Source organism: Lissotriton vulgaris, chromosome 4_1 (genome assembly GCF_964263255.1).
Source record: "Lissotriton vulgaris chromosome 4_1, aLisVul1.2, whole genome shotgun sequence".
Lineage (NCBI taxonomy): Eukaryota > Metazoa > Chordata > Amphibia > Caudata > Salamandridae > Lissotriton > Lissotriton vulgaris.
This window is the reverse complement of record NC_141691.1, coordinates 351,967,537-351,988,756: the sequence shown is the minus strand read 5'-3', so window position 1 is coordinate 351,988,756 and position 21,220 is coordinate 351,967,537. Positions and strand designations below refer to the sequence as shown.

At 44.2% G+C, this 21,220-nt stretch overlaps 1 protein-coding gene across 2 annotated transcripts in view; it reads right to left on the bottom strand.

Annotated features, from left to right (window-relative positions):
• The window catches only part of LOC147718740 (sodium- and chloride-dependent neutral and basic amino acid transporter B(0+)-like), a 425,103-nt gene that overhangs the window by 27,630 nt on the left and 376,253 nt on the right, over nucleotides 1-21,220 (bottom strand). For both annotated transcript variants that reach the window (XM_086918726.1, XM_086918727.1), the window contains 2 exons: nucleotides 12,240-12,349; nucleotides 8,999-9,166 (listed from right to left, as the gene is read on the bottom strand). In XM_086918726.1, coding sequence (XP_086774852.1) covers nucleotides 8,999-9,166; nucleotides 12,240-12,349 — 278 coding nt within the window. The remainder of the gene's footprint in view (nucleotides 1-8,998; nucleotides 9,167-12,239; nucleotides 12,350-21,220) is intronic.

Sequence of the window (21,220 nt, the reverse complement as noted above, 5' to 3'; positions counted from 1 at the left end):
CCTGTCTCTCTACTATGCTTGTTGGATCTCCCCCAGATTTCTATTATCTGCACGTTGCTTAATCACTCCCTTAATACTGCTACGGTCCCCAGTTGCCGGAAGCATGCTATGGTTACTCCTCTTTTGAAGAAACCTACTGCTGATCCCAATGTTTCTTCCAATTTTCGTCCTATCTCGTTATTGCCTATTTATTTTTTCTAAAGTTCTGGAGAGACATATTCATGTACACTTGTCTCAGTACGTCACGTCCAATAACCTATTACACTTTTCTCGTATCAGTAACCTATTACACTTTTCTCAGTCCGGCTTCCGCCCAGGATTCTCCACTGAGTTCACTCTCCTAGGTGTGACAGAAAATCTACGCCTGCTTCTGGATCGAGGGGAAACAGCTGCACTGATACTGCTTGATCTCAGTGCAGCATTTGACACTGTATCCCATAACATCCTCATTAGATCCCTTTCTAAAATTGGCATTGGCGGTACAGCCTTGGACTGGCTCTCGTCCCTTTTGAAGGATCGGACCTTTCAAATTTTCTTTCACTCATCCTCTTTTAAAACTTACTCCTCCCCACACGGTGTACCCCGGGGTTCTATTCTGAGTCCTCTTTTGTTTAACCTTTATGTCACCCCTTTAGCTAATATTGCTCAAAGGTCAGGGTTAAACTTATTTACTTATGCTGACGATTCACAAATAGTTTTTTCCTTAACCCATGGTGATGCCACTCAGCCATCGACCTTGCAAACAGGACTCAACGATATAGCTAGTTGGATGAATATCAACCTGCTTAAATTAAATGGTGGGAAGACGGAGGTTTTGGTACTGGGCAACAAACCTGACCTCTGGAGCCCGAGACACTGGCCTCTAGTCATGGGTGCCCTGCCGGTCCCGGCTGACCATGTGCGCAATATCGGAGTGACCATTGGCAAGAGGTTATCTATGAAGGATCAAGTCAACAAAGTGGCAGCCACCTGCTTTACCATCTTGCGGTGGCTCAGAAAAAAATCTTCTGGATGCTTCCTTCTAATACCCAGAGATCTGTGGTTAACGCCTTGGTGACTTCAGGTTGGACTACGGTAATGTGCTTTATCTAGGGTCCACCAAGGCGGTCACACGCCGCCTCCAATTAGTTCAGAATGCCGCGGCTCGGCTCCTTTGCGGTTGTCGGAAAATGGACCACATTACGGAGCGTCTGAGGGAACTCTACTGGCTCGGCATTGAAAGCCGTGTGAAGTTCAAGGCTCTATGCTATATGCATAAGATCAAGGCGAAAGTAGCTCCTTTGTACCTTCAGTCTCTTGGTAAGCCTTACATCCCTTCCCGCTCGCTCCGTTCCTCTTCTCAATATTTATTCTGTGTACCCAAGTTCAAACTGTCCAGAATGGTCGGCAGTGCCTTCGCCAGTCTAGGACCTAGACTTTGGAATTCTCTTTCATTGGCTATTCGCACTGAGGTAAGCCATGTTCATTTTCGAAGAGCAATGAAAACTTGGCTCTTCAATCAGTAGGTTACTTTTTGTGTGGTGTCAGGATGTTTCTGTTCAATTAGCGCCGGGAAACCCTTACGGGTAGCTGTCGCGCTTTATAAACTCAATAAATAAATTGTGCCCCAACGGCCACTGGATGTCAGTGAGTGTTTGTGCAGCTATACAAACATTTTCAATAAAATAGAGTTAAACCTAAAAAGGCCTTTCTTGATCTGCTAATAACTTTAGATTTCTTTGGGAAATCTGCTTCAGATATATTGCACAATATTGGAGTTTCAATAATGACCTATCAAAATATCATTTCCATGATATCAAATACCATCACATATGAGCCCTTAGATTTCACCCTAGTCTGCCACTTACATAGGACTTATTTGAGCTGCGGGACAAGGTCGAAAGCTCTTTTAACCACCTTCCCTGGTTTACCTTTGCATGTGGAGTACCAGCAAGGGATTCTTTCTGGGGATTCCATTGTTTGCAGGGGATGTGATTTCACACAGATGAGAGGTAGTCATAAGAATTACCATAGACCACCAGGCCTAGGGAATTTCTTAGGACTCTCTTCTACATTGTGCGTTTACAGCAATTCATTGTTCATCCTGTGGCTTTCCCCCCGCCTTGGGGTGCTGGAGTCCGTCCTTGAAGAGGTGTGTACTACTCACCATGAACAAGTGCCATCAGACAAAAAAGGAATATCAGCCTGCTTACATCCCTTTGCTAATGCCTGACAAAGTCCCTACATTTTCTGGTCAACTTTCGCTCATCCCTGGAATTAAGGGGTAATATTGTCACCAACTATGTCATGGTATTGAAGGAGTAAAGATTTAGGGGACGATTATGATGGTGGAACGATCGCCACCGCAGTGCCAGCGGTGGCAACCGCTATCTCTGCGTGGTGGTCCTTCCGCAATTGAATGGATATTTCCCACCGCCAGATTAGGATGGACTGGTGGGAACATGAATGTGTCCGCAGCGGATGCAAAGACCATCCACTGCCAGCAATCACCCCGATTGCCTGGCGGACGGCCCAGGTAACCCAAAATGGTGGCAGTGCCTAGCAGGCACCGTCCGCCAGATTAGGATGCAGGCAAACAACGGCATACAGAGTTCTGCTACGGGGCCCATTGTGGGCCCCCAGGGGGTGGGAGGGGTGGGGCGCTGCACTTGGGGGGTACCTATGGTACCCCCTACATTGCCATGGTCAAGGTGGCAGGCACCGCGCTGGGCCTGCCACGTTGCGCATCGCAATGCAAAACATGGTTGTTTCACCTTGCGCACAGTTCTGCAGCCAGCAGCACCGACCGCAATGTTAAACTACCAGGATGCGCCCTCCAGTGTGGCGGGCGCATCCTAATACGGCAGGCAGGACCAGCGCTCCTATGGGGGACGGTTCTTGCTCCACAGAGATGGCGGGCGGACATAAGTCCACCTGCCATCCTAATAGGCCCCCTAGTGTCTCCATCCTAGTATAAGTATAGCGCCGGGAAACCCTTTTTGGGTAGCTGTCGCGCTTTAAAAGCCCAATAAATAAATAAATAAATAATAAATAAGTTGAGGCCTTAAAGTCTTCCTTACCCAGCAGGATACCGAACCTCAAGGACTGCTTACTACTCGGTCTAAACAAAAGGAACTAATGATGTCTAGTAACCAACTTGTAGGCAGAGCATAAAATAAACTGAATTATAATGTATTTACCAATGATGCCTTAGAAGCATTCACAATGCATTCATAGCACAATGCGTAGCATTTGTAATTATTGGTAAGGTCACTCCAAGGTTACACTTATGCCCTAAAAGTAAAAGCCCAGTTTTACGATAAATCCACACAGAACAGTGTGGCAACCAAAGTTGATGCATTGCATTACGTTAAAGGGAGCGAACAGAACCGAGTCATATCTACTAAAATATGGTGCTGCTTTCCTCTATCCCTGCACTGTCACACTTTAGACTTCCACAAACCAACACACACGCCCTTTGCTACAGAGCAAGGGTGAATGTTTTTTTATAAGGAATAGGTTTTGTACTGGACGGGGACCCTTCCAACACAAAAACTATCCTTTAATACTTTTCCTGCTTTGTGTGTGTGCTGTACAATTCAACCCACAGGCAAAGTAGGAAAAGTGAGGAGAAATTAAACGCTGCTTCTGGCCATCGTGTCGGCCGTCCTCGAGACACGTATTACGGTAAGAAGGATTCTTCCCGCAATACGTGTCTTGAGGACGGCAGCGTTTAACTAAGGCGAGGCTTGTACACCCGAGTGATTTGGGAATATATATTTGACCTGAGAAGTACAACTAGACTCTATACCAAGAAGCTGAAGATGATTTAAAAGATCTGCCCTTAATCAGAAGTTGATGGGACACATGTTCGAGCATTTAGTTTTTATGGATACCACTTCTTAGAAGAAATTGAATGAGTCCTTGCAATAACATTGGGTCCTCTGGGAAATGCATGTCTGAATCTGGAGAGGTCCTGAGGAAGGTGGCTTTGTACCACCGAAATGCGCGTCGACCTAGTACGGAATCTCATAGTGTGTTTTGAGATTTACTTTTTGGCAGAGATATTCTTTGTCAATTAGATCCTATCCTTGTACAGATTTTGTTTGAATGTTTTCAGTGAGGGTGAAAGTGTGTCAGTACGATTGGTGTGAGAGTGGTGTGTATCCAGGGGTTATACATGTTTTTGATAAATTGTGATTTTTTTCTGATGAACTGTGATTTTTTGATATTTGCTTTTTTCTTTATACTGTATATATTATGTGCTGATTTTTCTATTTGTATATACTATGATATAATGCGTTCATGTAATGAAAAGTAATACCATTCTGTTGATATAGACATGAGTTAAAATGAGTTGACTTGAAGACAAAGAATGAAGTATATATAAAATGTTTAAAAAAAAGAAAAATACCTTGCGCAAATAATAAAAGAATAAAATGGCCTTTTTGTATTGCCACTAATGGACTTCTGAGATGGATTGCAAAAAAGAAAAGGAAACATACCACGGTTGAATAATTACGGTCTAGGAGGGAAATCTATTTGTTTTGTGTCTTTTTCATTCCCCTCTTTCCCTGACCTCCTTCAAATTCGAGGGGGTCCCTATAATTCTTCTATTTGGCCCAACATAAAGTATGCTTCTAAACAGTGGATCCACAAAAAAATGTGATTCCATGCATTCTTCTTGTACAGGCATGCCTGACTAAGCAAAAAGAGGCTACAAAGCAGGCTAGGGTCTGACCTGCTTTTCCCCAGTACCTGCTCAAGCATGTGTGGGAAGCAAAATGTCCTAGACAGCCCAATTTGTGCAAGGTCCCCTTTTTGAGCGCACACAAAAGTGCCAAGAATACCCATAGCCCCGGTCTCACCCATCCTCCCTGAGTACTGCTGGCCCAGGTCCCTTCGCTTACTCTTGCTGGGTCCAGACTACTTCTCTCTCTCTCTATGACACGGCCAGACACCGGCTGCTTGGTATCCATCCTTTGAGTAACATTCCCTCAGGACTCAGCTTGCATGTATTCACGCGTAGCAGAATTTATTTGCTGCAAGTGTGTGAAAGGTCATATCTTTGCTCCATAGACATTTGAAGTGATGGAGGAAGGTACAGTATGTTGCGATTTGAGAGCATGTTTAAGTGCCTTCCACCTCAATCTCTGATTTTGAGACTACCTTGTTTAGCAACATTTGATCTCGCTAAGGATGCAGAGGCTACTTTATAGGAATCTGGTCAATGCCAATGGTTCTGACAGGGACCTTCTGCAAAGACTACATATGTTTGCTACATATGACTGTTTGATCAATATTGGTGGTAGTGATAGAGGTTGACACGAAGGTGTAGGAATTTTAGAGCCTTCTTAACACACTTTTTTAGAACGTATTTTAACATTTTGAGCCTGTATTTTGTGAATTGCTGTTTGGTTTGGGAGGGAGCGGGGAGCCGCAATCTTACTTGATCTATTACACACCGCCAGGCAGCCTCTCCGGTCCACCGCAATCGCTAGATGAATGATTGAGTGGAGAGAGGACTTCTTTCGTTTTGCCAGCTATGCCTGTGGCCTGCCTCCTGGGGGCATAAATTTATCGCGTCAGCGCCCGCGCAGCCAACGCGTGCAGCGGGCATGCCGCTGGTGTGCCGAAGGCACGCCTAAGGCAAGCCAGTCTGCGCCAGTCCACGCCAGGACGCTGCTGGCTGCCAGGAGATGCTGTCCGTTTTCCCCCCAGGTGGGTCCCCCATCTAGGATAGCTTAGAGGAGAGAGGACCTGTTGAAGATAGGCAACTGATCCCCTTGTGTGAGGGGCCTTGACAAACAGGGACTAAAGCATGCGATTGGCCGGGGATCTGCCCTGGCTGTGGACGGTTACTGGGTGACGCACAGAAAGGCCTTAATAAAACATATCACCCCACCAGGAATACTGATCCACTTAAGGAGCTATCCGGGGGTTAGAAAAGCAGACTGGGAGAGCAAATTGCCCCCTCTAAGCATGTGGCAGAAATTTGGGACTTGCTAGATGACGCCAGACCAGATGTTTGCCTCCTTACAGAAACCTGTCTCCATATGAGTCTGCGCCAGTACTGGCTTTAGCTTTCCCCGCAGAATACTCTATGACACAACTGGATTGGGTGGGCAAGAGGAGTGGAGGATTAGCGATTGCTGTACGTCCACCCTATCTCATTTAGATGCTGGACACTGTCTCCTCTCCCAACACTGAACTGTTGATCTTTAGGGTGGAGTCAGCCCAAGCAACTGTGTGGTCTGGAGCCCTAGTGTACCATCCTCCAGGAGGAAATAGGAAGGAGTTTGTCACCTTATTAGAAAGACTGGCCCAACATATATTGTGTACGGATAAGTTCCTTTTTGTAGGGGACTTTAATCACCATCTAGACCTTCCCTCCCAAACAGAGTCGGTTAGTCTAGTGTCAGCCATGGAATCACTAGGTCTCCTGTCAACGGTTGCCAGTTCAACACATCGGGCCAGGCACCAGCTAGATACAATTTTCTGTAATATGCAGGAATTGGTTGTGGAACCCCCACAGTCACTAGGTTGGAATGACCGCACAGCCTTAAGTTTCTACTGGGCACTTTCTAAGCCACCCACCAGACAACAAGGCCAGACAGATCTTCGTAGATCATGGAAAAAGATGACTGCAGCTGCCTTTAGCAAAATATTTATGGCTCCCTCACTTAGTGACTGTCAAGACTGTGCTACAGCCTTAGGGAAGGTCGAGGACTCAATTATAGAGGTCCTTGACTCTATTGCCCCATTAAAAAAGGTTAAGATGCAAAAGAGAGCAGCCCTTGCACCTTGGCATTCAGATACTTTAAGGAGAGAAAAGACCCTCTGCAGGGCCAAAGAAAGGAAATGGAGGAAATAGAAAGATGAGCCAGACGAAGCACTGTATCGATCGGTACATAGAGCATACCTTACTAACTGCAACGCAGCCAGAAGGGCACATCTTGGCTCCAGAATAGCGGAAGGTAAGAACTCCTCTAAGGAGCTCTTTAAAATTCTAAAGGAATTTACGAACCCCAATTCTGATAACCTGTCCCTGCCACCCTCCCAGGAACTTTACTAGGATATAGCCAGCCATTTCACCAACAAGATCGACTCAATTTATCGTTCCTTTGGGTCTGAAGAGACACAAGACAAGGAAGATCTTACACTGGGGGCTCCTCCCTTTAGCCTAGGATCTTTTCCTGACATAACAGGTAAGCAAGTGGGTCTCTTAATCATGCTCGCAAAATCAGGTTCCCCCTGGACCCGGTCCCACCAGCAGTTTTAGCAGAACTTTCTCCGTTCTTGGCTGATGTGCTAGCTGAAGTTTATAACATCTCGCTAGCCACGGCCACATTTTCCCGTAAGTGGAAAAAGGCACATATTAAACCACAGCCTAAAAAGCCTTTGACTGACCTGAGTGATCTGCAAAACTATAGCCCAATCTCTCTTCTCCCTTGTTGTTCAAAAATCCTGGAGACTATAATTAATAGACACCTCTCTGACTATTTAGAGAAAAAATACATATTGGACCCTTTCCAGTCCGGTTTCCGGGCCTCTCATAGTACAAAGGCTGCCCTACTGAAGGTTTATGACTCCATAAGGATGGCGCTGGACAAGGGAACCCCTACAATGCTGGTCCTGCTCGATGTCTCAGCCACCTTTGACACCATTTCTCATCGTATGCTATTAAATAGGTTGCAAGGGATTGATGTCAGAGGCATGGCTTTGAAATGGATCCAAAGCTATCTATCGGAGAGGTCACCATGTGTTCAGTTGGATTCTCTTTTGTCTCAAACAACCACGGTGGACAAGGGAGTTCCCCTGGGATCTAGCCTTAGTCCCACTTTATTTAACATATATGTGGCTCCCCTGGCTGGTATTATCAGAAGCTGCGGGTTTGAGACAATATCTTACGCCTACGATACACAGTTGATTGTCCCTATAGAGGAATATGTCACTATAACAAAGCATAAGTTAAAAAGCTGCATGTCCACTATAGGAAACTGGATGAGGAAGAACTTCCTTCAGCTGAACTCCATCAAAACCGAGCTATTGCTATTTAGGACAGCAGAAGAGCTGTGGTCCTCAGATTGGTGTCCTTCAGAATTGGGAGCGGCACCTTCCCCAAAGAAATGGGCGAAGGATCTAGGCATCAGAATCGACAACAAACTGTTGATGGAAGAACATGTTAAATCACTCGTGGGTGCCTGCTTTGGAACAAAGATGATGCTTAGGAAGATATTCCCGTGGATCCCTCTTGCGGCCAGGCAGTCTCTGAATCAGTCACTCTTGATCAGTCGACTAGACTATGGCAACTCCCTACTCATGGGAATTAGGGAAGACCTGGCATCAAAACAGCAGATGGTGCAAAACACTGCAGCCCGCCTAGCCATGAATAAGCCAGCATGTACGCCCTTCGCTCCTCTCTTACATCAACTGCACTGGCTCCCCATCAGGAAATGGGCCATCTTTAAACTGTTATGTGCGGTCTTTAAGTCTCTAAAGGGGATCGGCCCTGCCTATTTGAAAAAACTTGGTACCGAACAACGCAGCAGTTAAGATCTAGCAATCACTCTCTACTATGTACTCGGAGAATCAGAATGTTCAAAATAGGCAGCCAGCTTTTTCTCATCTCGCCCGACAGCACTGGAATAGGCTCCCGGAGGATATTCGGGCCTGCTCTACATTTGCACGGTTCAAGAAGCTACTCAAAACGTAGCTGTTTTAGATTCCACTGCCCTTATGGAGTCCCTCTCTCAGGCGCTGGGAGATCCCTCTGGGGATGATTCGTTGCACCATTTAAATGAGTAAAATAAATAAACATTACATGTCCCCTCAGACATGTCCGTAAAATTTGCTTTTTTTCTTAAATTGTTGTCCTCAATTTTGATCCTTTGCCCTTAATGCTTACAGCCACTGCTTAGAATTTGCTTTCTTGACAGGTGATTACCCTACGTCTGATTTGTGCATATTACACTTTGCATATTATACTACGGTATCTTACCAGTGATCCTGAACATACCTGCCATAGGGATCCTTCACTCTTAACAATTTGTATGACAGCAAAAATGGGAATCCACATAATGCAGAAAATGATCATAAGCCAGCCAAGTGCTACACCCCAGCGAGGGTACTCATATGAACCATACTTTGGGGTAGAAAATGTCACCAACGACCAGACAAAAATGACCTGCCAATAAAAAAAGATATTGATAGGTTAATATTCATGACTTTTTATTGCACTATAATAAACAATATACCGAAAAAGTTCTTGAAACTGACATATTCATGTTTTATTCAAGATTATATTTGAATGTCACATATTATATAATCATTCTAGTTTGTCCTTTCATACAACAAGCTTATACAAAAAAAATATTTGTACAAGCAGATTTAAAGCACTGTAAAAGAGACATTTTAAATATGTGGAAATCTGATGGTAGCAATTAGATCAGGTTTGGTGAACTTCTAAATGAAGGCTTCCATTATTTTTGATTTTGCTTGTTTTGAGCGTCCAATTTCTTGCGATTTTGTTTTTTCTTTCACTCTGTCCTCCATGATGAGCAAAAGAATGATGGATTTAACCCAGATCTGTTGACTGGAGGTGAATGTTGGGATTTTTTCTGAATTCCGTCCATCATTTGTGTGTCTTTTGCTTTCTAGCCGTAGGTGCACCAGGTGTAACCAGACGAGGGTCCCAGGCCCACTGGGCCACTGGATTCAAGCTACCCTAGCTGATGAGGGGGAAAGCCCTAAGACTGGTCCTAGGATGCTTGTTTCCGGTCCAGAGAGTACCTGGCTTGGCAGGTGGGTCTGGACTGTTCCCATGAGGCACAGGGTCAAGACTGATTTGCATGTGGCTGGGTCTAAACTGGGGTGGCATGGTGAGCAAAAAAACAATGGATTTAACCCAGATCTGTTGACAGGGGGCAATGTTTTGATTTGTTCTGCATTCCGTCCATCATTTGTGTGTCTTTTGCTCCAACAGATGGCAGAACAATCATAGATTTTAACCATTTAGAAACTCTTCTAGCTGATATTATTCATTGACAATTTAAACTATATTTAATGTTGGTAGATGCCTGTTCCACTTTTGTGAAATGCTTCATTTTATTGGCCAGTATTTCTTTAATTCCTGTGTTAGTGGTTGCCACTGTGTCATAATTGTTCTTACTCGTTTGGCAGGCTATGTACGGGATGTACGAATGGTCGCAACTGAATGTTGTGATGTCCCCTATTTGGGCTCTATCATTGTTACTTCACCAACTTATTTTTTATATTTTAAGTTTTCCATAAACCTACAATATCTTCAGATTTTTTATCAGTATCTAGTTTTGTCTCTTCCAGTACACAATGAGATTAGACATTTGCAAAGCATATGCTCTCTATGGACTAGCACAGTTTGTCAATCTCACGCATTTATGGTGGTCATTTAGACATTGACAGAGTGGGAGCACCACCGTGAGTCAGCCATGCCCAGACCTGCCAAACGTGTAGTCGCTCTGCCCCACTTGGAGGTGGGAGAGCAGCAGGGTTTGTGAAGGTAGAGCTTCCACTCTGCTATTGGTGGCATCTGACTTTAAGGCAGATCCACCAGGACTCCAAAGACCAGGGACAGGAAGGCGGCAGGAAGGCGGCTTCAAGGTGTAAGTGACCAATAAACATTTTACTTTGGTCATTACTAATGAAGAAATCAGTCCCACTCATGCACAGCATTTCTATGTATGTAACATTTAAACTGTACTCAAACTCTGAATAAATCTGAACATGCTTAAACAACAAGCTAAGAAGCGGTGTTGATAATATTGAGAAACATTTCTCAGACAGAAAGTGAGGAACTGTGAACTCTTCGCAGATATGGAAGCAGGGTAAATACTGTCAGAGAAGTTACAAGAGGAGAAAGGAATATAGGAAACAGACTGAGAATTAGAGGAACACGCAGAATAGCACTGACACGCAGAAGAAGGATTGAGAGTGCAGATTGTAAAAAAGGGCATAAGTAGGTAGTTAGGACTCTCCAGTAGAGACCATATAGAGAGAGAAAGCACAAAAGGCACATAGATGAGGGGTCACTGAGTCAAACACAATAGTGATGACTGGAAATACTTCAATTAGTATGAAACAGTGGAAAATACTTTAGGTACTTTCCATCCCGTTGTCGTTGTAGCTAGCCTATACCATGACCGGTATGAAGCAACCATTTGCAAATCAAGCTGTGCCATACCACAAAGGGGTAGTCTGGTGCAAACTGCGAAGCCACATTCTATGTCTATTGGCACAGAAGCATTTCCAACTCTGTAATGGTCTAGTTTGGTATCCTCTGTGAGGTACAATTTGCAACACTATGGCATAGAGAGCTGCAATGTATGCAAAGAACCCACTGTGACATGGAACTCCAAATTCCCATCCTCTGTGAGCAGTAGTGATCCAACATTTTGCAGCCGCCATGTTCCCAAGCATATACATGTTCATGAAGAGCTAAGGATAATCCCGATGCTCACAAATTCCAATGCCCGTGATTAATATTGCAAAATTATGCATCTTATGTTCACACACATTTCAAGCAGACAAGAACAAAAAAATATGGATGGGTCTAGTCTTCCCCAGCCTATTAGACATGATGACTGGAGACTGGCCAGTAGGTTTCAGTCCTGGCTACCGAAACCCACAAAGAGAGAAATGCTGCTACCAGCCACTGCCCGTGCTGAGAGGGTGAGGGAAGCTATGCACTTGAGACTGATTGGCACGTACTCGAAGGAAGGATGCCTCCATTCAGGGTCCATACACCAGTGTGTCTGATGCTTACCAAATTTGCAACTTGGTTAGTTCCTCTGTATCAAAGGCCTGGATAGGGATAGGGTAGGGAGACCTGCATTGGTGGAAATATGGCAGGGATGATGCAGCTCCACAGGTTGTTGGGAACTTTCTTACTTACACGAGTACTCACGCCTATGTTTGTACAGTCCCTCATTCTCACACAACCCTAAAAATACTGGCACCCATTTGTACAGTGCCAGGAAAATACAGGTACCAATACAGACCTCTTTCTAGGCGGCATTTACATTTCAATTCTGGCACTAATAATCTTATGCGATAAATTGATGTAGCTAGGTCTGCAACAGATAACAAGCGTACTGATACTAGGTCAAGTACTGCACAGCCTCACTAGAATTATTTTTAAAAAACCAGGATTTTTGTTACATCAGGGCAATATGAACGAATCACAAGGGGTATTAATAGAGAATTGCTACTACAATACTTACAGCCAGAAGCAAAGGAGATATGAAGTACCAGCACGCTCTCCAGTACAGCCAGAATATCCAATGCTTCTTTCCAAGCATCATCTCTATGTCTTGGATGAACGTGTTTGCTCCTGTTGAAAATAAAGCCCAGAAAGTAAGCGTTAATCACCTTCCTCCTTTAGCACTATGACCAATACCTTTGAACATTTAATACTGCAATATGTTTGAATATTTAAGAGTTTATAGAGTAAAGCGCCGAAGAGAATGGAGGCCTGGCTCAAGTGCTTTGCCTAGCCTACATCTGCTTCTCTTGCATGTCTCATTGAATCCCCTCCTCTGATTTCACATTACTAGCTCTGCCTTCCCTAAAATGCAAGGCAAGGCATGGAGAAACGCATGATAAAGGATAGGCCACATCTTTATTCAACTGACGTTACTTAATTTGATGAAATTGTTTTTAAGTATCTGAACACAAGACGTAGAATTGCTATTGTGTGGATGGTGGTGTGGCCTCCCATAGTCACGGCATGGTTACTTGATGGGCGAGAATGGACGTTAGCTGAGGAAGTCCACATGAAGAGGAGTTGCAGAGATGACAAATTAGAGGATGACTTAAGGCTTTGGAGGGAGCTCTGCCATGATCTCCTGGCCAGTGGCCTGCAGCCGGGTTCACAAAGCCCAGCAGCAGTGGGCAGCCAGGCAGGTAGCGTAGGGGAGGGGGATTAAATATGTTTTTGTTATACTTGGCTGTTACTTATGGAAGGGAGGATCCAGCGGAAGGACTGATCTCCTGAACGGGGTACCACATTATTACATGACTATATGATTCTTTTTTGCTGGTACCGGTTGCACATCTGTATTTTGTTACTGTGTAAAACTTTAAATAAAGTTCTTAAAAAAAAGTATTTGAAGACAATATGGCATGTCTACTTAATTTTGGAACACTTGAGTAATATACTCTCAACTTGAAGATGTATAAAGCAGAAATCTGCATTAATATAGGACACGAAGAACATTTGAGCAAGAGTAAGGGGCACATTTTGAATTAGGTCAATTAGAAAGGGTCATTGACAATAGGTAACATTCCACTGGGATGATTGGAATTATTGAAGGTGTTAGAATGAAATGTCCCAGAGAACTGAACACAAAGAGCTAGTGTTTGATTATAGAAAATAAAGACCCTAGATTACCCTAAGTAGGTTGTAACACACGAAGAAAGTATGAGGTGTAGAATATGATTGGTGAGGGTTTGCTGATAATAATATCTAACTCAATATTTTTATTTTTCTGACTGTCTAAATACAATTTGGTCCATTGCCACAATCATGGTTTTTAGGTAGCAATATGTCTCATTGGATATGCATAACATATCATCTCACAAAGTGTTGATTTGAATCGTTATTATTATGGATACATGTAATAAGATTATAAAGAATTGCAACTTACACTGGTTTGATTTTGAACCGTTTGTATTGAAGTTAATTATGAGAAACAAATAAAATGTGTAATTTGCTACAAACAACGAATGTCTATTTATTAAAAAGTAATGTTGTGAATTTGAAGTCACAACAATGATGTTTTTCTCATGGTTTGACCTTGAGTAATAGAGGTAACTCGTGAAACGCGTGCCAGCTGCTTGGAAAAACTGCTGGAAGAAGGGATACTATCTCTAAAGATTATGTCACAACGTGCTTGGTGTACGATCAATGAATGGAACTATTATGATCACCAAGACTAGGGAGGTCATTACAATGGTGGTCAGACGAGCTTTCGACCACCATTGTTGCGGGATTGGGACTGGCCGATAAATAGTCAGCAGCTCCACACACTAGATTATGATGCAAAAACCGAGTAGGCATTCAGAAACATCCCGTTTTCAATTGTGGCTTGTACTGCGGCTCGGAAAAGGGCTGCAGCGCAAGCCACAATTGAAAAAAGGATGTTTTTTAACATCCATGCAACATGTGCCAGGCACCATGTGGTGCCTCCCACACAGTGCATGGATATTTGGGGAGGTACCACATGAGCCCCCTGGCCACATAGCAGAGGCTGGGTGGGGGCAGGGGCCCTGTAGGGGCCCAAAAAGTCAATTTCAGGCTGCCTTCCCAAAGGGAGCTGCAAACAGCACACTTTGGGAACATAAAGAGCCAACAACTGGTCTGTATTTCACAACTGTGCTGTCTGCCGCCTCATGCGCTAACTCATACATTTAACAATATTGTATGCACTGTAGATAGTATAAAAAAAAAGTTTATGGACTCATTCTGTGCCTGCGCATGGATACAGAATGTGTCCATGATAAAGCTCCACAAGTTTAAAAAGTATTTCTCTGAAGTCCTTTCTAGGACAATATTATAATAAATAACCTTAGAACCTATGATAGTTCTTCAGGTCTGGACCTGAGACAACAGTAGCTGTCTCACCAGCCTCGCGAAATCAAAAAATAAAATATTTAAAAAAATGTATATATATATATATATTGGTAGACCTGTCCGAAGCAGGGAGGTCTTCCCTTAAACGTATTTATATATTTGCTACTCCCCCACTGTCTGCTGAAATTAGTTTTTGTTGCCTGTAGGATTTAATCACTACTGACCAGTGCTAGAGTGCTTGTGCTCACGCCCTAAAACAGGGTGAAACTTGCTTACACCTGATCCACATATTTAATTTACTTGTAAGACCAAAACAAAGTGGTATACCATAGTCCAAAGGCTGGTAAATTAAATATTACTAGTGAGCTTGCCACTAACTTAAGTGGCCCCTCAATACTTGTTTCTGGTAAGCCATTGCAGCCTGTATGTAGTTTTACCACCTTGGGTGCTCATGACGAGCTCAGCTCGTCATGAGGCACAGTGGCGCTGTGCTCATCACAAGCTGAGCTCCTCATGACTACCACAGCGCTCCCACGTGGGTATAATTCCCCTGCTGTGCTGAGCGTTCCATGGAAACTTCATGAGCACAGCGCCACCGTGCAGCGTGACGAGCTGAGCTCGTCACGAGCACCGCGGCGCAGCCCCCCTCCCCCCGCGCCGCGGGGGAATTAGCCCCGCGGTGAAGGGGTTAAACTGGCAATTTTACTTGGCAAAATGCCCCCTATGCCAGGCCTAAAACTGCCCTTTAAATGCAGGTCATGCCTAAAGTTGTCCCTAGACAGCCATGGGGCAGGATGCTTGTAAAATAAAAAGTTGGACATGTACTTTTAAGTTGTACGTGTTCATGGGCCATATTCCATATAGGGCACACTTTTCCTGTTTGCTCCACAATGCACCTTTGAGCAAGTACTCTGTGTGAAAACATGAAAAATGTGCTCTATAATGTAGAATGTGCTTCAGGGCAGCCGAGAACTCCTTTCAGGTGGCGCACTGTCAGTGTGCCTCCTGACAGCTTCTTTGCCTCTGCGCCCACGTCTATGATTCAGCACAGGTGCAGAGGGAAAGAGATTCCCTCATTTGCATGGGGCCATGCACCTATGCAAGTGAGGGAATGCCATCTTGAGAAATCTCTGGTGCATAAGGTGAATTTTGTAGGTTGTTGCTTGAGAAGGCTTCACACCCCCTCCACCAAAAGCACAATTTTTAACATATGCATTCACATGCAAGTTTTGGCTCAGCCCTCTTCACCAACTAGCCTGTTGAACTGTCATTTCCATTTAGCTTCTGTGCATCATAGCATGTTGCGTAGGGCAAGGAGTTAGCACACTATCTCCATTGACAGATCTATTGGTTTTGCAAGTGCTTGTTTTATAATGGTTCTGTGTTCGTTTGTCAGGAATACCAAATATATCATATACATTAAAGCTATCACAATGTTTGTCCAATTCTTCACAGACATCAAAAGGTCGAGTATAACACTGACGCTTTTTTTTTCATTCACATCAATGATTAGTTGTAAAAAGTTGTTTTTTGAACGTTGGGGATCAGAAGTCATAAGAAAGAATGCTGTTTTATCTTCTATCAGCATGGGCAAGTTTAGAAGTTGTGACTTATCCATTTTCTAATGAGAGCATGCATTTTCTAAATATACTTTAACCCCTTCACTGCGGCGGCTATTCCGCCGCAGTGCTAAAGGGGCGGGGCGGCAGCGCGGCGGGCGCATGCTGGTGACGGAACCGCTCCGTCAACAGCCGCGGTTGCGCTGTGCTCATGACGGAGCGGTTCCGTCACGGCCCCGCCCGCTCAATAGAACGTTCAGCGCAGGCGCGGAATCCGCGCCGCGCAGGCGTTCCAAGCGGGCCATGGCGGAACCGCTCCATCATCAGCACAGCGCGACCGCGGCTGATGGCGAAGTGGTTCCATCACCAGCAGGGGAGGGGTTAAACCACATATGAACTCAAATCGTTGAGACTTTTGGAACTCTTCCATATGTGCTCATTTGGTTTCTGGTACACTGGCGTGGCATCCAATGCCTCCATGATTTCGCTGTATAAACTCTAGGATTATTTCTTTTAGCGAGGTACCCATTAGCACGCTAATATTCAAACAAGGGTCATATTTTTACATTGATTTTATTTGTAATAAAAATTGCACCATACTTTTATTAAATAATGAACAAAGTCAGCACACGTTTGGTGACAGGTGGTCATATCTTCAGGAGCACACCTTGGTCTATCAGGCTAGCTTAACATCTTTAAAAGGTAACCTTTTGAGGGTCCAAGCCACCTGCCTTTGGCATTTTATTATTATTTTTTTTATAATGTTTCTTGGTAAAATGCTGAATTGAAACTAGGTGTGCGCTACACCTGTGGAAACGTTCTTGTGGTCAGAGTTTCGTCTCTGTCTTGATCACATAATGCCCAATGTGTGAAGTTTGATATCAAAAAGCGAGTTAAATGACTGACTATAAATAGTAACCACCATCAAGGAACACAAATACTTTTATCTGAAAGTACTAGATTGTTTGCTAGTTATTTGTGATCTCCCTGAAATTGACGTTAGCAATGTCATTAATAGCTTGAGAGACACATTCTGCTAATTCCTTGGCTGGCCTTTGGTTTGTTTTTTTTGGATCCCCACAGTGCACTGCAAAACTCCATTGCTTCTCTCATACTGTATATTGTGTACAGGGATGCTCTTAGATAGCTAATAGGATGGCCACACATATACTAACCAATAGCTCTACCTGATACTCTAGAAATGTCATTCAATATGAACAACACCAGCCTGATGAACATAGGATGATTGATTCCCATTTTGGAGAAGTTCTATGATGTAGAAAACCAATTTCCACACTTGTCACAGTGGTCGAACCCCCAGCAATTAGAGCGAGGAAGGTGCTGTAGGAGACGAGAAACAGATTGAGAACACATCATACAGTATCTATGTAAACTTATAGCTCTTTGGTATTCTTGAGCCACTCCAGAGACCAGTCCACAACGTGTTACAGGAATTAGAGAGAAATCGGTAGGACTGTATATTGGCAAGGACAAGACATTGCTGTTTCCCTGGGGACGGTTAGTGAGAGAGGAGATTCTAAGCCTACCGTACACAGGTCTGCATAGGGAAACACATAGCTTCCAACACTTGGGCCTGCGGATTTCTCACTTTTAGGATAAACAATATGACTACAATAGTGGATGAATACTGAGAGGACTGAGTCAAAGAAATTCTGGAATGCAATCTCCCTATCAGCGGCCGGTAAAATCGTGGTTGTAATCTCAAGAGGCAAACTGTTTTCGTGGTTTGCTCCCTTTATCAGTATAATTTGGGTTGTATGTCAGAATATTGCTAACAAAAATATTGTAGGACATGCATACTATTTGCATAAATATCGCTCCATTGGCCATATAATTTATATTATTACTCTAACGGGCGATATTTTTGTAAGGAATATTTAAAACTATATTTGTGTTAGCCGATCTTTAAGCCATAATGCTCTAGTACAGTACCCTATAATTATTTTCTATTTTAATTGGAAAATCACTTTTTGTCACTTACATTTCTAGCTTTATTTCGCTGGGACTTTTGACAGTATAGTTCATGAAAGTTGTTTCTACTTTTCTTTCAAAACCATTCTTTGCCATTTATTATAGTTAAAGCTCTGGCTTTTGGAGACAAGCTTCCTGAAAAGCCTCAGTATTTTCTGTCCAACTGTGGGGTAAGTTCATTCACTAATAAAAAAAGTGCAAGATTAAAACGTGCTCTATTACATTTAGCATGTCATGTGACAGTTCTGGTGCTTGACCAAGTAGTAAGCTGTTAATCAAATTGAGCTATTAAATTAAGGGCAAGGTGCTAACTTAAATCTTAAGTATAATTGAAGCAAGAATGCTCCCAGTTTCAATCGGCCAAATTCGAATCAAATCAAATTAAAGTACTTTCTAAAGTGCACAATTGCCCAAAAGGCATCCTTGTTTGAGTATCCTACTCGGCTGAATATATTGACTGTCTACTCAAAATACTGCCTCCAAATAAGTCGGTGGTAGTTCCAGAGATCACCACTGACAGCAAAAAATGAAATGTTTTTTATTTATGTAAAGCATTTATAAAGCACACCGTGACCATACTGGTATGCTGGCGCTGCTAGAGCTTCACCGGGGCATAAGAGAGGGAGAAATGGGGAAAATCCTTTATTCTACGTGCAACTCATGGCACTTCTTTATGCTTGCAGGTGCTAGGTCCTTCAGAAGTGATTCGTCAATAATTATCAAGGAGCACGGTAAGATTCCTTTCTTCTTTTGGCAGACTCTGAAAGCTACTGTAGTGTCTTGCACAATAATCACAGACACTTTCTTAAGTTTTATGGAGCTTTATTAATTACCTCCTTACTCGTCCCTGTCCCTACTCTAACTAACTCTTTCCTGCCCTTGCTCCTCCTCTTCCTCCAACCCCCTAACTCCACCCACACCCAACTACTAGACTGCTCACATCATTACATCTCCCCCTTTGTTAACAAATGAAATATCTGACTTGATCAGAGTTCTTCAATTAGCCGCCTGGGCTTTTGAATGTTCCATCGAGGGCGGAGGCTCACGCCTATATCTTCAGACGCAGCTTCTATCTGAGTTTCAGGTCTCTGTACTGCAATCACTTGATCAGGTCCCTCTGCATTTCGTTGGTCTATTGTTCTGTCAAGAGCCTCTTTCATGGCAGGGGTACACTTTTGAAAATGCGAAACATTTTGGGTAATCCGTCTATTCTCTGACTCCGCAGTAATCATTGTACCCTTCTGCTGAGTGATTACCAAGGGTTCATCTTTGAATTTACAGTCCGTTTTCTTTAGCTGGTCTTGTTTAAGCACTTCACAGTCTCCTTCATGAAAGGATGGAGATTTTGCTCTCCTCCGAGTGTCTGCATAGGATTTCATTTTGCTCTTGCCAGCTCGATCAGCCAGTACCAACTCTTGATGGGCACGTACCGGAGACACTGGTCGCAACGCTCCTTCCCATGTAGGGATCCGCGTTCTAATGGGTCGCCCCAACATGAGCGTGGCAGGACACTTGCCTCTGGTGGCATGTGGTGTCGTTCGATATGCTCTCAGGACCTCATTGAGAGCCACTTGCAGGTCCCTTTTGTTGAAATGTCCTTTTTAAAGTTGCCATGAATCTTTCAATAGAGCCATTGGCCTGTGGCCACAGGGGTGTGATCTTGCGATGCTTGAAGTTGAGATGCTTCGCCAACTCACTAAATTCATGTCTGTTAAAAGGAGGACCATTATCCGTCTTGAGATCCTTGGGGACGCCCCAGACAGCGAATATTTCATCCAGCACAGCAATCTTGCTGGAGGCATTGGTGGAGGATAAAAACTGTGCTAATGGAAACCTCGAATATTCATCCATTATTGCCAGGACATATTTGCCTGACTGGAGGGGTCCATAGAGGTCCATGGCAAGTTCTTGCCATACCCCACTGGGTAGCTTGGTCATTTGGAGAGGAGCTGGAGGATCTCTGTGACTGACCAATTGACACTGGGGACAGTCCTTTAAGGTGAGCTCAACCATTTGATCAAGCAGTGGAAACCATACTCGTTTCTCAGAGAGCTCTTTTCGTCGCAACCACTCTACGGTAGCCCTCGTGGGCTAAGTTGATAACGCCTTGGCGTAACTGCCTCGGGATGACGATCCGATGATCTATCAGTAGGAGCCCCTCTGAGGTGGCAGATAATTCTTCACTGATATGCCTGAAAGCTTGCATCTCTTGGCGGACTTGAGGATCATTCTTTTCTTCCTCACTGTCATGTCTCCAGCGGTGTGTCCGCAGTCGGCGCACCACTTTCTGAAGGATGTTATCTTGTGCAGTGGCTTCCTGTATCGCTTCCAGAGGAACTGCCGGTGGCCGGGCTAGGACCACTACAAAGTGTATATATTCTTTAGCTATTGAGGGAAGTGAGACCTGGGATGCTTGAGGGTGTCGGGACATATAATCAGCGGGATTCGCTGACTTCCCCGGTTTGTGTATTATTGTGTAGGTGTATTCCTGTAGGCGCAAACCCCAGCGTTCAATCCGAGGTGGCATCTTGGCTCTGGGGTTTCCAAAGATGGTGACGAGCGCCTGGTGATCAGTCACCATGGTAAAGTGTTTGCCATAGATGAATACATGAAAATGTTCGCAGGCCCATACAACCGCAAGGCTCTCTTTTTCTGGTTGGGAATAGGCCTTCTCGGGGTCTGATAGGCTGCGACTGGCATAAGCCACAATGTGTCGTTGATCAGTGTCATTGTCATACTGAGCCATGATTGCACCCAATCCCACTGGGCTAGCATCCACCGTTATCTCCGTCTTCCTTTTGGGGCTAAAATAGGCCAAATTGTCCGCTGATTCAACAGCTTGTTTAATTTCTTGAAAGGCCCGCTCACACTGGGGAGTCCAAACGAAAGGTTGCCCTTGCTTGGTGAGGGCTCGTAGTGGGTGACTGATGGTGGCGTAATCTTTTATGTATCCGGCACAATAACTCGCCATGCCCAGAAAAGATCGGATGTCAGTCACATCTTGGGGGCTCTTGGTGTCATTGAGTGCTGTCACTTTCTCAGGGTCGGGCTTCATCCCGGCTCCTTAGAACACATGCCC